Here is a 16,946-nt window from a genome sequence, read left to right on the forward strand (position 1 = left end):
GAGGGGTAACGTTACTTCGAACCAAGGGGTTTGATTCGAACTAATGCGTCCCAGAGCTCACTTCCTGGTTCGAATCAGCTGTTGAGCGCAATAACGTGCAGGCAAGATTTTGCTAATGAAGTGCGGGATATTTAAATTCCCCTTTCATTAGCAATTTTGGTTGGCTTCATTTGCATCCCTAGCTCGAACTAGGGAGCAAGCATAGACGTACCCTTATTTAAACCATTTTTATACCAACATGACACCCTTGTCTTCAGTGGAATGACACCTGAATTATCTCACCCAAATACACCTTAACTATACTAGTTTAGGTGCAGATGCTCAAATTAAGCCCCTTCCAGCCCTATGTCAGTCCTTTTATTTCAATAAACTCATTAGCTATTAGTGTTTACAATTACAGGAAAACCAAGATATTCCTTAAAACTTATAAAAACTGAAAAGGCAAAAAAAGACTGAAGGAAATCTAATTTTAGACATAAAGTTTGAAAAAACATATTGGCACTTTGGGTATGTCTATACTACAGTGTTATTTCGAAATATCTTATTTTGAAATAACGCGTCTACACACAAAATGCATTTCGAAATAGCATTTTGCTATTTTGAAATAGTGCATCTACACTCTGTGGACTCTGAATCGCATTTAAGGCTGGTCGGAACCAGTTCCGGCAGGGCACCAGGTCAGGACTTACTGTGTGGGGCTTCTGCCTGAGGCTATCTGAGGTTTGTGCTTAAAGGGATCCCTACTTGCTTGTCTATCTCACTGAGGGACGGCAAAGCATTTTGTCTCTGCATGCTCTGGTTGCCCTCACTCAGGACACCACATCACTCTGCAACATGGAGCCAGAGCGGCTCCTGGGCACTCTGGTGCGTCTCTTGGACACGTTGCTGCGAGCCTGGCTGCACTTTCTGCACACTGCCATCGGGGGGCTGTCAGGATCCAGGAGGCCCTGCAGGAGAGTTTCCACCCTGAGGAGCACTAAGAGCCTCCCTGGTCTGCTCCACTGGAAGCTTGTGTCTCATTCCTCCCTCACGTCCTTCCACTCACCTGTCTCTAAACCCCCTTCCTGATGTCAAATAAAATACACGTATTTTCATGAACACAAACTGTCTTTATTTAACAAACCTGGGGGAGGGGGAAGGGAATGAAACTCTGGTGAGACTGAGGAAAGCAGGTGGGAGAGGGGAGAAGAGAGGGTGAGAGGGGAGGGGGAAACTTGGGAGGAGGGAGCTGGAAGGGGGAAGCAAGGGGAAGAAGGGGAGGGGAAGCTCAGGGCTCACAGGTGGGGGTCTCACCAAACCAACTTGATTTGCATGCGAACCTGCTTCTGGGTTCACATGTGGCCTTTGGTGGCCAGGCTCGCAGCTATCCTGCCATAGACGGCTGCGTTCCTCCATCTAGTGTGGAGATCATGGATGTTGGGGGCATCCCCCCCAAACCTGAATAAGGTCTATGATCTCCACCCTGGACCAGGAAGGCACCCGCCTTCTCCACGTCCTGGCAGGCTCCTGGGAGCTGTCAGACTGCTCCTGGGGAGTGGTGGAGGGCTGGCTGACAGTGGCTTGCAGGCTCATGTTTTGGGGCCACTGGGTCAGGGGCAGCGATTGCTGGCTCTGGGCTGCCAGGCTTGGAGCTGGCACAGGCACTGTGGGTAGAGTCTACCCCTTTAAGGACTCCGAGGATGGGGGAGGGAATGAAGTGCTCTTAGCTGAGGCTGGAGTGGCCACTAGGGCTCCCTGGGAAGGCTGGAGGCCCCCTATTTTGAAATAAGTGTCTACACAGCACTTATTTTGAAATAGCTATTTCGAATTTGGCGTTATTCCTCGTAGAATGAGGTTTAACAAATTTGAAATAAGCGCTCCGCTATTTCAAATTTATTTCGAAATAGTGGTTTGGCTGTGTAGACGCTAGGAAAGTTATTTCAAAATAAGGGCTGTTATTTCCAAATAACTTTGCTGTGTAGACATACCCTTTCTATGTAGGTCTGAACAGGTAAGTCGCAGAAAAAGGTGAAAGTAAGCGGGTGTTCCCTGGTGCCCAGCTCCAGCAAGAGCTGGCTGAGCTGTGGCAGAAGCCAACAGGGAGCTATTTAAAGAGCTGGCAGGGACCCAGGTTGCAATAGGACAGCACCTGTAAGAAAGTTTAAGTTACTTTCACCACTAGTCACAGCACACTCAAATAGCTCGGAAATAAAAATGTCAGGATAGTGATAAACTGGCACATGAACAGATCTCTTCAAAATGTCCAAAGTAGCACCTGTCTCACCCCATTCTAATGGTGAGTTATGATAGGCTGCTTTCACCTCCCCGTGCTGACCAGAAAAATCCTGATGGACAGGATTGGGGCAAGAGGGTCCTTACATGTATTTCTGGACCCAGTCAACCATTTACACACATTTACAGAAAACCTTTGACAGAAGCTATCATTAAAACCTGAGGTGATGTAACAGATACACATTAATATGACTCAAATATATTTGTATAAAAAGATACTTTATTAACAGTATAACAGAAAAAATATGATGCAGTGACAGATGTCTGAATAACATAATGATACAAAAAAGCCATCAACTCCATAAAATATTTCTCATGTTATTATTAATATGGCATCATAAGCATATACTATGCTTGCCAAAGAATTAAACACACCACACATGCAGCAGGCCCCAAGCCCCAAATAGTTAACATTTTGAGGCATTTACTATGTAAACATCAATTTAATAAGAGAATGTTATATTAATTTCTAGCTTGAGTTACCAGGCGTTGCTGGGGGCAGGAGTGGGGTCCTGCCGGGGGTGCCCTGTGTGAGGGGCGGAAGGGAGAGGGAGAGCACAGGACCTAGGGTGGGTGGGGCAGCCTAGCTCATGCCCGGGGATGCAGGTGCCATGAGGAGCAACGACCCCACCGCCTGCCCTGAAACTTTTGCCCCGCTACGTGCTGCACCATGGGGCCACGCGGGGGAGGGTCCTCTCTTCCACAGGCCACGCCGAGCAGGAAGATGCTCCCTGCCACGTGACCAGGAAGATGCGCTGGACCCCGGGCCACTCCTAGCACCACCGTCAGTGCCGCCTCCCTTCTGGGCTCACCCTGCTGCGCCCGCAACCACCCCCTAGAGGCGGCCACGAACTCCAGCCTACCGCTCGGCAACCCTCAGCTACCGCCAGAGGGGAGGGGCCCAGGCCGAGTGACATCATGGGCAGGAGGGAGGAGGGGGCTCCCCTGCCCCGGATGCGCCTGCGCAGGGGAATGGCCTGGTAGAGGTGAGTGGGGCAGCTGCCGCTCGGAGCACCTCTCCTTCCCTCGCACCTCCGTCACTGGCCTTAGTGAGTGACTGTCCCCGCCGCTTCCCCCAGGAAGCTGCTTCTCCCCACACTGCCAAAAGTACCTTCGAACCTTCTCCTGGATAAAAGGTTATCCCATGCAAAGTTTGGTTGTGGCAAATCTTATAGTGCCCAAGTTATTGGCGCACAAACATACAAACATTCTCCTTTATATATTAGATAAATACACCAAGAAATAAAAGTACAAATAAATACATTGTCTGTAAATATAAAGATACTGAAAAAATGAATATCTGAACAAAAATTGCCTTGCTAGAAGATAAACATTCTTCCACTACAGAAAAATATAGCAATAGAAAGAAAAAATATAGTTTACATGCAGCAAGTTTGTACATGTTATTAATTCTGTCTCCATGGTTTTATGTGTTATTTTACTTTCCCTCTCTCTATAGAAAAAAAAAGTTTTTCCTTCTGGATGACAGAATGTTCCTGCCAGGCGACAGAATGACGTCATCACGTCATCAGTGTCAACAGGCTCTCTCAGCAAAGTGAAAGCGGCCAGAGAGGGGGAGTAGGCAAGTGTAGCAAGCAGAGAGAGCAGCCCCCTAGTAACCTAGTAATGATGAATATAGAAGTGTAACAGGTACATTACGTTATTAGTACTTACTAGGGTTGCCAAATATCTAATTTCACAAACCAAAAAGCCCTATCCTGGACCCTGACCTGCTCCTTCTCTGAGGTCCTGCCCTCCGTTAGTTCACCCCCTGCCTTTGGTCACTCACTCTCCCCCACCCTCACTCACTTTCACTAGGCTGGGCCACAGGTTTTAGTGTGTGTGGGAAGGTGAAGGTTCCAGCTGCAGATTCGGGCTGTAAGGTGGGGCAGGAGATGAGGGGCTTAGGGTGGAAGAAGGGGTTTCAGGATGAGGCAAGTGGTTGGGCTACAGGGTGAGAGAGGGGTGCAAGAGTTTGAGTGCAGGAGGGAGTTTGGGATCCCGGCCGAGCTTACCATGGCTCCTAAGCTCCAGGAGGCTGTGTGGCCTGTCCTTACACCTGCATGCACTGCCCCTACGGCTCCCATTGGACATGATTCCCAGCCAAAGGGAGCTGCTGAGTTGGCACTAGCGGTAGTGGTGGCATGTGGAGCCCCCTGTGCTTAAGGGCAGCAGAGAACTAGCAGACTCTTCCAGTAGCTGCGCGGAGCCAGGCAGCTGGCTAAACTATAAACAGTGCCAAGTGGAGCCATCCTGTCCCTTTTCGACCAGGCCTTTCAGTTGAAAACCAGATGTTTGGCAACCCTAATGCTTACCATAAAGACACCCCATAAAACTTTCAGAAAACCAGCCTAAGATTTCAACGGTGACCAGTGATGTTGGTTGTCTGGCAAGGGATGCTATAGAGCAGTCTGATTTTCAGAAAATGCTGAACACTTCTGACCTCTGAAAATTAGGACTCTTTTAAGCCCTTTAAAATTTGGCACTCAAACACTGAGGAACTGAAAAATCATGAGTTACTTTTCGAGAACCGAAGAAGCTGTTATAACTGCTCTCTAAATGCTGTACACCCCATCATCTCGTGTGCTGTTATCAGTGAGCACTACATTTTTTAATCTTTGCCAGAATAGGCCTTCAGCATGTGGATTCTTAGGCCAGTCAAGAATAGAGCTCTTGCAGATCCTCTGCCTCAGCCTCAGGTACTGGGAATGCTGTAACACCGGCTCCAGTAGAATAAAGACAATCACATCCATATTCTCATCCATTAGTCTCTGCAGAGCTATATAAAAAGCAGTTTTGAAGTTCCCATTTTTCACATATCGTTCAGTTAGAACAAATACTGTCTTCTTGCTGAGATGGATGCTCTGTGCGAGGTTGTCAATGACAGCCCTTCCCGGCTCCCAGTCTCTTTCCTCCAAGCAAAGCAGAACGTGCTTGTTGCCATTTTCCTCTAGATGAAACCGTAGTTCATTCATTACCCAGTCAGTTACTGATGTATCCTGAGTGTCATAGGCTATGTAAGCGTCATAGAGAGTTTTGTCTATGGCTGTAGACTTATAGCCCTTTATTTTTGCCATACAAGAATGATAAGCATACCAGATATCCCAATAATATAAGTGTTTGGTAACTGCTGTCATCATAATGCTAATAACAGTGAGGAAAGATATATAAAATAATATTACTGCTACACTATCCAGAATGCAAGCATGCAGGTCAATCAAGAGAACACTATGCTGTCTTTGGTCCTCAGGGATCATGCAAATGACATTTCTTCCTACTTGTGAGATTGGAGTTTTGGTTTTCTGAATCCACCTTATGAAGTTACTGTTCTTGCAGGTGCAGTCAAATGGATTCCCTTTTAATTTTAAAACCTTCAAGTGTTGCATAACTCCTGACAAGAGAGTTGACTGATTTAACACCTGCAATTGGTTGTAACTCAAATCCAGATACAGGTGGTTGCTGACATTCTCAGGCAACACAAAGTCAATCCTGGAAATCTTGTTATTCCGTAGCAGCAGAGTCTGGAGGGACTGTGTATAGTTGTACTGGATATCAACAGCCTTGAATTTGTTCTGACTTAAGTCAAGCAACTTCAAAGACTTAAAGTAGCTAAGAGTTTCCCAGCTGAGGGTATGTAGTTTGTTGTTGTTTATATACAATTCGGTTAAGCTGTGAGGCAGATTTTGGAAAGCCTTAGAAAGGATATTTCGAAGTCCGTTGTATGAGATATCAAGATGGGTCAGCTTTTTTAAATGCTTAAATAAATGTATGTAATTCATTTCTCCATTTTTCCATAAGAGACCAAGACGGTTTCCTTTGAAGTCTAGTTTTTTAAGGGAGTCACTCCTTAGTTCAAATTTTGTTAGTGCAGAAATGTCATTCCAGCTTAAATTTAAAATTTTTAAATTAGGAAGGTTTTCAATAAATAGTAGTTGATGTGCAAAACCTGTCACTAGAAAATAGTGCTTGTTGTAGCTAAGATCTAATACTTCAAGGTTAGGTAATTCTTTAAATGCAGAGTAACTAGTCAAATCCAATTTATTAAATGAGAGATCTAAATATTTGAGATTAGGTAAATAGATCAATTCAGTGCCATTGAAAGCTTGGCCAAGGCCATTTGAAGACAAATTCAAACAAGCAATATCCCCAAAGCCCTTAAACTGATTTGGGTTAATGAAGAAGATATTGTTTAAACTCAGATCCAAGGCTTTCCCATATGAGGTACAAAGCTGTTTAAGGAAGTAAGATGATTGCTTTATATTATCAGAATATATGATAGGAGGATTGTCCTCTTTCTCAAATGGTTTTAAAAAACCACTCTTTTCTGTTGCTTGTGGGAATATTTTGTTTTCTTTCAAATATATTTCTGTGAGGTTGCAAAAATTCTGGAAAACAGACAAATCAACTCTTTTAATAAAATTTAGCCCAAGGTCAAGGACAGTTAGCTGTCTCAGAGCAAAGAGAGGTTTCAAGTGCAGTGTATCTAATTCTTTGAAAATATAACCTTTGATATATAATCGTTTTAGAGATACTAGTAAAGAAAAGTTTGGTGACAGGGTTAGATACCTTGTGTATGTTTGTTTCTGGTAGTTGAAAGATAGGTCAAGTTCCTCTAAAGAAGATAAATTCTGAAAGAACTCTCCAGTAGCAATTTCTTTCTGTAAGAAGTTAGATGCAAGGTGCAGCACCTCTAGCTCTGGCATGTTCTGAAACCAAAGAGCAGGTACGCTCGTGAGTGACATGCTGGATAGAACCAAAGTCTTTAATTTTTTAAGATTTTGGAAAGCCAAAGGATGTATTTGAATGGAAGAGTTTCCAGTGCACGGTTCACATGGAAAAGGTGTATTGAAGCATTTTGGACAGTTGCCACTTAAATCAAGAACTTTTAGATGAACTAGTTTCTTAAAATCATCTCGACCAACATTCTTTATTTTGTTATGACTCAAATAAAGTTCTTGTAGGGACACAGGCAGTTTGGGAGGCACCCAGGTCAAGTTATTATAGGAAAGTGACAGAACAGTCAAACTGGTGAGGACTGAAAAAGCCCCATCTTCCAACATGAAAGGTGTTTCACAGGCATTACCAATATAACAGTTCTCATCCAAATATAGTTCCTTCAGTCTTGTGAGTTCTTTGAAAGTATTCTTCCCAATAGTAACAATTTTATTGGTCTTTAGACTTAGTGAAGTTATGCTAGATGAAATCCCTGCTGGCACTTTGGTTAGCTGATTGCCATTAAGTTGTAATTCCTTTAAGTGTCTTAAGTTTGAAAAAGTTGCATCTGCTATTTGTAAAGCTTTTGGAGACAAATCAAAAATAGATTCTTTTGGGTTAACGTGCCAATTCCAGTTTAATTGAAAAAATGTAAGGTCCTTAAAGTTGTGAAAATCCTTTTTAGAAAGCTCTTCAACCCAGTTGAAAGACAATATCAATCCAGTAACATTTGCATATATTTCCTGAGGGACTGCTCTCAGCTTTTGTTTACTGCAATTCAGGAGAACCGAGGAGCTGTTCTGTTTTGCTTTTATTTTACAAGGTAAGTCCTTAGAAACCCATTGATGATGAGTGGAAAGACCTATCTCAGGTTGAATAAAGAGTAGCAGGAAAAACAGGTTCTGGGTTATGGTAGCCATGTTTACCTAATTAAAAAGAAACAGGCAGATTAATGGTTATATCTTGTCGATGACAAGTGCTTTTCACATGCATATATTTCACATAGTAAATGTGTGTCCAAACAACAAAAATACAAACAAAACTACTACTGGTATAGTGTACAGGTAATTTGGGATTATAAAAATTACCAACAACATAATTTCAGTTATTTTATTACTTTTGTTACATACCCTGCACACTGCCCAAAATGGAATAAGGTACTTTTTAACAAAAACCAGAAAACACTATTTCTGAGGGAAATTTCTTTTAAATTCTTTTGGGAGAAGGAAATTATCAGATTTTGAGCAGTTATAACCATTACCCTGATTTTGTTTAATCACTACTTAGAGTTGTTTATTATATGTTTTTAGCACAGTGGTTCTCAAACTTCCGCGATTTGAGGGTGCCTATTTTAATTTAAATTTTTTCAGAGACCCCAGGCCCTCCTGCTCAATCTTTGCTCCATCCCCTTCCATGAGGTCAGACCACTGTACCATAGGGGACTGTCCCTACAATTTCTTGTGCTGTACACAGCTCCTTATGGGGGGCCCCTGTAGAGGCAGGACCTCTGGGGAGCAGGAGCAGGGACAGGGCAGGGCAGGACAGGGAGGCAGCAGGGTTCAGGACCACACCCACCAGCAGCAGCAAGAAGTGAAGCAACCTGGCCCCAGCCCACTCCTCTCCCCCAGCTCCTAGCTGCATCACTTGGGGAAGAGGCTTAGGGAAAGGAGTGGAACCGACCCCACACTCTGGTGGTGGAAAGCAGAGTGATGTGCCTGGGAGCCAGTGCAGTGGGCAGGGATGGGGTTGCTCAACTTCCTGCCACTGGCTCTTGTGATGTCTCCATTGCACTGTGTCTCCTATCATAATAAAACTTATTTAGATGAGGATTTTAAGAGTCTTAGCTAGCACATATTAGGTAGCATGTGTTAACATCAACAGTCTAGTAAGACGTGGCAGTGTGTCTTTAATATGTGTTAAGTGGTCAAATTAAAGTTATACTTTACTCTAGAAATCAAGAAAAACTTTAAAAACAATGGAGTGTTAGAAGTCCAGATCCAAGAACTTCTAACACTCCTATCATCTGAAGAAGTGGGCTGTGCCCACGAAAGCATATGGTTCCATCTACATATTTTGTTAGTCTTTAAGGTGCTACTAGTCTATTGTTGTTTTTTAAGTTTTTCCTGTAACAGACTAACTCGGCTACCCCTCTGAAACTCTAGAAATCAACTTATGCAATGTCTTAGAATTAATTAGGTGAGAAATACCAATATGATCCTGACAGGCTACACACACTTCATGCTGCAGAGGAAGGCAAAACAAAACAAAAATCCAAGTCACTGGCAATGACTTGAGGGAAAATTCCTCCCAAATCCCAAGTCTGATGATCAGCTGGACCCTGAGCACATGAGCAAGACACATTAGCCAGGCATCTAGGAGAGGGGATTCTCTATAGCACCTCACAGCACCAGTCTACCCCAGCCAGTATTCTGTCTCTCAGCATGGCTGGTCTCTAATGCTTCAGAGGAAAGTGATACATTACAATTGTAGTTGTGTATCAGGGAAAACAAATTCTTCCTGATCCCTGCAGGCAACCAGCTGGAGCCCTGAAGCATGAGATCTGATTAGACTCGTTATCTTAATTCAGCACTACAAGAGTGGTGAGCCTATTGATGGCAGTGTAGGCAATCCCATTACCCACAAGGGAACTCACAGATGCCAAAGCCAGATGAGACCACCTGACCATCCAGGCCCACCTTCCACAACTGACCTCTACCCACACCGGCTATAGAATGTATCCTAGAATCTAGTTTAAAGCAAGTCTGTTAGAAGATATCTAGTAAGTCTTGACTCCAAGTGGTGGCTTGTTCAGCACCACCCTGTTATACTTTTCCAATGTTTAATCACCCTCACAGCCAGGAAATGGCGTCTTATTTCAAGGCTGAATTTGTCTAAATTCACCTTCCAGCTCTTGGATATTGTCTGCAAGGTTGAAAAGCCTGGCACTATCAGATATTTTTCCCCTGGGCAGGAGCCTAGATGCAGTGATCAAGCCGCCTCCCAACCTTCTCTTCAATAAACTGAAAAAGTTGAGCTCTTGAAGCCTCACACCCGAAATCTTGTTTTCCCACCCTGAGATTCTTTCTGTGGTCTCCACTGAACTCTCTCTTGTATTTCTTCATCCTTTTTGAAAGGTCAACACCACAAGTAAAAGGGAAATCTAGTTGCAATATTACCAGTGTTGTTTACAGAGGCAAGATCACTTCACCACTTCTACCTGAATTTCCCCTATTTATACATAGCCCTTGAAGCCTCAGCACTGTATTGAGAACTCCAGGCTCAGGCAATTCTCTGTGATGACCCCTTGGTCCTTGCTTAGTAACTGCTTTCCTCTGTCTTGGAAATGCTTGTAGGAAAGTAGGTCCATTAATTAACCAGGAGGGAGATAAAGGGGTGCTTCAGCAATGGCAGAGGTTTTGCATTTTTTCTTTAACATGAAAAATATACTAGAAAATCCTATCATGCAGTACACTCTGGTGCACATACACACACAGAGAGACAAATCTTAAGATTTAACTTGTTTTTATTGTGTGTTTAATTAGTTCTTAGTAACATCCATGGGAGCCATGCTGACAGGGAGCTGGGACCTGAAATGAGTACAGAGGCTCAAAGGCAATAATCTCCAAAACAGGGGCTTAAAATTAAACTTCTAAGCCCATATTGACACTCATAAAAATGTGGCTTGATTTTCAAAAGCGCTGATCATTTAGCAGCTGATATTAACTTTAGTGAGAGGCGCTGCACTCAGCACATTTGAAAAAACAAGCCCCTTTTTTAGCCATCTAGCTTTAGACACATGTTTTTAAAAACCTTGTCCAGATACTTCAAGCAGATGGTGCAGCATTTCCAGCAGATTCACTTTGTTAGTCACTGATTTGGAGGATGAACCACTGTCTATTCTCAGGAGTCCAAACCAAATTTGGAGGATTGGAGCAGAATCTGAGTTTAATTCCCCTGCATTGAAGAATCTGGCTATGCGTAAGGCCTTGAACATAACTAGGTCAGATCAAAGATCCATCCAGCCAAGTACCCTCTCTACCGACAGTGGCCAATGCCAGATGCCCCACAGGGAGTGAATCGAACAGGTAATGATCAAGAGGTCTCTCTCCTGCCATCCATATCCACCCTCTCACAAGCAGAGGCTAGGGACACCGTTCCTTACCCATACTGGCTAATAGCCATTTATGGCCTTAACCTCCATGAATTTATCTAGTTCTCTTTTAAACCCTGCTTTAGTCCTAGCCTTCACAACCTCCTCAAGCAAGGAGTTCCACAGATTGGCTATGCGCTCTGTGAAGAAGAACTTCTTTTTGTTTGTTTTAAACCTGCTGCACATTAGTTTCATTTGGTGGCCCCTCATTCTTATATTATGGGAACAAGTAAATAACTTTTCCTTATTCACTTTCTCCACACCACTCATGATTTTATAGACCTCTATCATATCCCCCCTTGGTCTTCTCTTTTTCAAGCTGAAAAGTCCCAGTCTCTTTACTCATTCCTCATATGGGACCCATTCCAAACCCCTAATCATTTTAGTTGCCCTTCTCTGAACCTTTTCTAATGCCTTGAGTACCACCCGACCATGCATACAATACTCAATTTATATTTACATTTCTCCTGATGTCAGGTTTAGTATGAGTGTATGTAACTGAGTACACACACACAGAGCAGGTGATTAGCAGAGATGTTGACTATCAGTTGAGTATTGTTAAGAAAGGATAGACGCTATATTACAAATCATCTACATTACAAACATGATGAAAGCATATCCTGAGAAATATCAAAAAGTATATCCTGAGAAATAACAATATGTAATACTGCTGTGTAAATATGCCTAGATATTATTCTGTCACACACACACTGAAACAACAAGCTCCCAAAAAGAAAGCGCGAGAGAGAAACTAATAGTCAAATACATTTGTGTTAAGAAAGAATTACTAATCCATGAGATTCAGCAGGAGGATTTAATCACTTACTTGCAGAAATGAAGTCTCAACACTAGGAACTAATTAGATGGTTCTAGAGTACTGATACAGTAAAAAGAATATGCACTTTCCTAGGTGGTCTTCTACAGTGTAGACTGGCACAAAAATCTGACTTCAGGACATCCTTTTAAGCAGTATAGATAAAATGTCTCATACTGAGGGATTGGGATGAAATATGTCACCTTCTGAAGCAAATACAAAGGAAAATGTTATGATGATTAAAGAGAATACTCCAGTGTTAATGCTGAGCACATGCTTTTCTTTGCACAAACCCCCCACAAAACAGGAAGTGGAGGGGTGGTAAAGAGGAAGCTCAAGAGAAAATAGAACAAAAAATTAGGAAATGTGTCTGATGTGGCAGAGGGGCGTCAAGGTGCAGACCAGATATGGTCAGATAAACATCACATGGAATTAGTCCACAAAACTATGGGTATGTGCCTGTGCCCTGGCTGAATTCCAGTTTGGATAATTACCTTCTACCAACATAAATTTCCCATTTAGTTGTACTAGAAGTTCTTCTTCATTCCTCTCCTGTGCAATTGTTGTGGAATGTTGCTAAGATAGACTAGTTACTGTACTTGGGATATTCTTTAAAAGCACAATCGGGGTAGCAATTAACTATATGTAGAAATTATTATTAGTTGTCAGGAATTTATGAAAGAGAAGAGTATGACTAAAGAGCAATAGTAGAAAAGCCAAACAATATTAGACATAAAAATGAGAATAACACATCAAAACTAACAACAAAGGAGAAAGAAAGACCTGGAAGTAAAAGAGAGCGGTATTAAAATTAATTACTTAGTTAGGAAGTGAAGATTTGTTTCATTTGACGTTTAATCTGAATGTCTGTCATAGCATTATCTGTGTGTGTGTGTGGGGGGGGGGATGGGGAGGTTGTTTTGTTTTTTTGCCAAGAGAGATTCTTTGGAGGAGGCAACATTTTATGCGCTACTTAACTTGCATTCTCTACTTATCCGTCAGCCTGTAGACTCTATATTATGGCAATTCTTCCTCTAGCCAAGGGAGACAGACATGACTCTGTTCAAGCATTGTCTGGCCAAGAGTCATTCAAACAGTGATGTAATGTACTCTTCTTAAACAAGAAGCTGAGAACTTTGATTCCACAACAACTCAATTCATCCAAAGGTGTCCATTTTGATTGCAAAAGCTGCCCCCTGGACCATTGTTTATTATTTATATTATTGTGATTCCCAAAAACCCTAATTAGGCAGAAGACCCATTGTGCTACACACTGTACAGGCATATAGGAAGGCATTCTTAATGGAAATTCTCAGAGGGATCGCTGTATTAATCTGTAACTTTAAAATTAATGAGTAGTGCTGTGTCATCTTAGGGACTAACCAATATATATATATATATATATATATATATATATATATATATATATATATATATATATATATATATATATATATATATATATATATATATATTATCATGAATTTTTGTGGGCAAAACCCACTTCTTCAGATGAGCTTGTGGGTTTTGCCCATGAAAGCTTATGATACTATATATATTTTTGTTAGTCTCTAAGATGCCACACGACTACTTATTTTTAATGGAAACTGTGTACAATGCTGTGTACGGTCATGAAAATTCTACCAGACCTGTTAATCAAATTTAGGTGTGCGCTTCAGTAGCATTAGAAAACAATTTATAATAAATAATATATTTGATAAATGCAGTTACCTTTTGCATGTCTTCTACAAATGTAGGCATTATTTGTAATTGTTTGCCAAATAAGTTAAGCAAACTAATTTCAACCTATGGATGCTTTATGATTAGTATCTGAGTTACCTTTACTAATCTCCTAATCTGGCATATTTTCTGTTCCCTGGCACCCATAACTTAAAAAATAAGAGCAGTGCCTAACTCAAACTCCTGAGCTTATGTTGATTATAAACTTATATCAGTTATATATCAAAAACTTATATTGATTTAAGATGTAGCATAGCCAAAGTGAGGAATAATAAAGACTGTGGAATTTAGTACAATCTCAGCTGCTGCACTAATGCACTTATGTGGAAATTCTGCATTACTGTGAGAAAACCTTACAAAACTCAAGCTATGTTCGGACACTCTCATGCAAAAGATTTTAAATATTGGAAAAAAATCTTCCTAGGAATGTGGTGAATTCTCCATCACTGGAAGTCTTTAAATTGAGTTTGGATGGCTGCCTAAAATATAAGCGCTAGCAGCAGAAGTTATAGAGTTATGTAGGAATTACGGGGTGAAATTCAATGGTCTGTGTTATGAAGGAAGTCAGAATAGGTTAGATGATCTCTTCTGGCACTAAAATCCATGAATGGTTTCTATTGCTCTGCTGCTTGGCTGGTATTCCTCTGCCCCTGCTCATAAGGTTTTATACCAGCGAAAGAACACATTAACTGCCAAAAGATTAATAGTCATAAATATTGTTCTATAGGATATTTAAAATTTTTTGCATGAGAGAGGGTGCTTGGATTGAATCCACAGATCTCTATATTATATCTCATTAATATGTACCAAGCACACAGCCCTTATATCTACTATATATATTTGAGAGAGTTTGTGTATCTGATGTCTATGAGTCCATTTGTTCAAGAACTCCTAAACGGTAAGAGCTAGAACCATCAAATTTGGTATGCAGCTTCCTCTTACCACATCTTAAAACAAGATTAGGAGTTTGGTCATGCCAGGACAAAGGGATGTGCATGAAATTTGATTGATTCTCATACAATGGAAAGTGGAAGGGTCTGGTAGGAGGGACAGTTATGCTGTAGAATGACCACAGGGGATGAGGATTGGAATAACTATAACCTCAGTGGGGCAGCAGGGGTGGAGAAGGGAACAGCTATCTACTAGATATTTCAGAGAGTTTGGCTGTTTTTGTGTCTGTGTGGCTCCCTGCACCCTTCCCCCACTGCAGCTACAATGGTCCTGAACACTTCTCACCTGTCTCCAACCTGCTGCAGTGAAAGAGGGCTGGAGTTGTCCTCTTTCCCTGGGGTACTCTCATCCTCAGTTCTACCCCAGAACAACAATTTAAATGAAGAAAAACAAAACGTATTTGAGTTAAGAACCCAAGCAACATGGGGTAAATCTTCTAGTACAATATATTCATATACCTTGTTACTCTCAAAGTATTAGCTGTGTTTATGGTGGATATCTGTTCTACAATTGGCATGAAACACAGTCTAACTACTCTGTGAAATTCCTAGCACAAACCCCACCATAAGTCAGTCAAGTCTATGAATTAAATTAACTACTCTCCATTTTGTGTCAGACAGTTATTCACTAGTGCTGTTTTCACAGAGTGTGTCAATTTATCTTCACAGTTCTCATTTAATTGCCAGAGCTCTGGCCAGGTGAGTTTGAAAAACTACCATGTAATATATTGTCAATTGTCAATCTCAGACTAGATTGTATAAACATTTTTTTCATATATTCACTAAGTGCATGGATTGAATTTACTTATGCTCCACTCTTAGCTATCTCTTTCACTGCAATCACTGTAAATCACAGTAACAATGTTGTATTTAAATGTGTTCCCAGTGTAAATAATGAATGACTGTAGAATGTTGTGCCTATGTAAAATGCCAAATTTTGTTACTATCAGCAAAAGATACAATCATCGATTTTGTGAATCAAAGATAACAACCATTTATATGAAGTTTTACATATTTATTTGTGTTTTGACATATTACTAATTTTGTTGAATAGCTTACAGTCTATTTTATCAATGTACTTCAATCAGTACATTCTTTAACTATAGCTATTTTCTTGTAATAGTTGGTTTTACTGTCTCTAATGTAGGAAGAGGTAAAGCCAATTGATATCTATCTGGATAGTTGCAAATATGTTGCTGAGTATTGGGTATACTTTTGCAATATTTCTCTTGACATAAGAGTCATTATATACTGATAATTTAAACACAGACTCCCAAAATATGTTCAAGTATTTTAAAATACATATAAAATGTATAATAAAATCTACAAACACATTTTTAATATACATTAATAAAGTTATTTATGTGTTGAATAATTAATATCCAAAATAACTTAGGAGAACAAAAACTAGTTTGTGAAACTGTTATAGATCCACTTCTTTTCTGTCAAGAAATGATGATATTTTTTCACTCTTACCTTTTAGTTTTGTAATCTTACAGTTCATGTCTCTTTTGAATCATTTAAATACCATTAGTTGGTCTTATTTTTAAGAAAGATTTTTAACATGTCACTCTGTCTAGTACTCTTTTTATAAAGATAAAATTTATTAGATATTTCTCTCATTTCTGTTCTAAAAGTTCTTGTAACGAGTTCAAGCATAATTTTTGTGTACATGAAATAATTCTTTTGTTTATTGTATAAGTAGTAAAATATTTGGGGTGACATTGTAAATTTAACACATTCAAATTGCCACAGTGCCTTAGATGTCTAAGTCCCATTGACTTTCTTTAATGAGACTTAGTTTCCTAAGTCAATTTTGAAAATATGTCTCTGGTTATTAAATCCTTTAGGTGCTCTTCAAAATGTTGAATATTGCTTTTCTTGCAGCTCACAGTGTCTGCATTAAGGAATTCATGTCATTCTACTGTGATTATTTATTAACATCATGAAATTGCCACACAGAAGAAATGAATGCATTTTCAAAGGTTAAAACAGTAATGATGTGATATGTATGGGTAACCTGCAGCCAGCTATCATCTCTGAAACACAGAAGAAATATTAAAAGTTCCACAGTATTTGGGCTTTAGGATACTGAACTCAACAACAAAAGTATCTGTGTACATTGGTCTGAAATTAATAACAGTGGGCCCTGATTGTCCCCCCTATAGTTCCTGTGTGTAGGGTAACCTCAACAAGGGCAGATAGTCAGCTACTTCTGTGATCCTCCCTGCCCCCATTAGCATTCTGCAGGGTTACTGTTCCCTGGCTGGAGGGAGGTGCAGTGTCTTACCACTATTATGACATACAC

The 16,946-nt window shown here is 40.8% G+C and overlaps 1 protein-coding gene across 1 annotated transcript; it reads right to left on the minus strand.

Moving 5' to 3' along the window:
* Positions 1-2,540: 2,540 nt before the first annotated feature.
* Positions 2,541-13,283, minus strand: LOC102456214 (toll-like receptor 8). Its single transcript, XM_006122845.4, has 2 exons — positions 11,961-13,283; positions 2,541-7,910 (listed from the first exon to the last, which is right to left on the minus strand). Exon 2 carries the CDS (start codon positions 7,902-7,904, stop codon positions 4,827-4,829), a length of 3,078 nt encoding a protein of 1,025 aa, XP_006122907.2. The 5' UTR covers positions 7,905-7,910; positions 11,961-13,283; the 3' UTR covers positions 2,541-4,826.
* Positions 13,284-16,946: the final 3,663 nt, after the last annotated feature.

The sequence above is a fragment of the Pelodiscus sinensis genome, chromosome 1 (genome assembly GCF_049634645.1).
Source record: "Pelodiscus sinensis isolate JC-2024 chromosome 1, ASM4963464v1, whole genome shotgun sequence".
NCBI classification, from domain to species: domain Eukaryota; kingdom Metazoa; phylum Chordata; order Testudines; family Trionychidae; genus Pelodiscus; species Pelodiscus sinensis.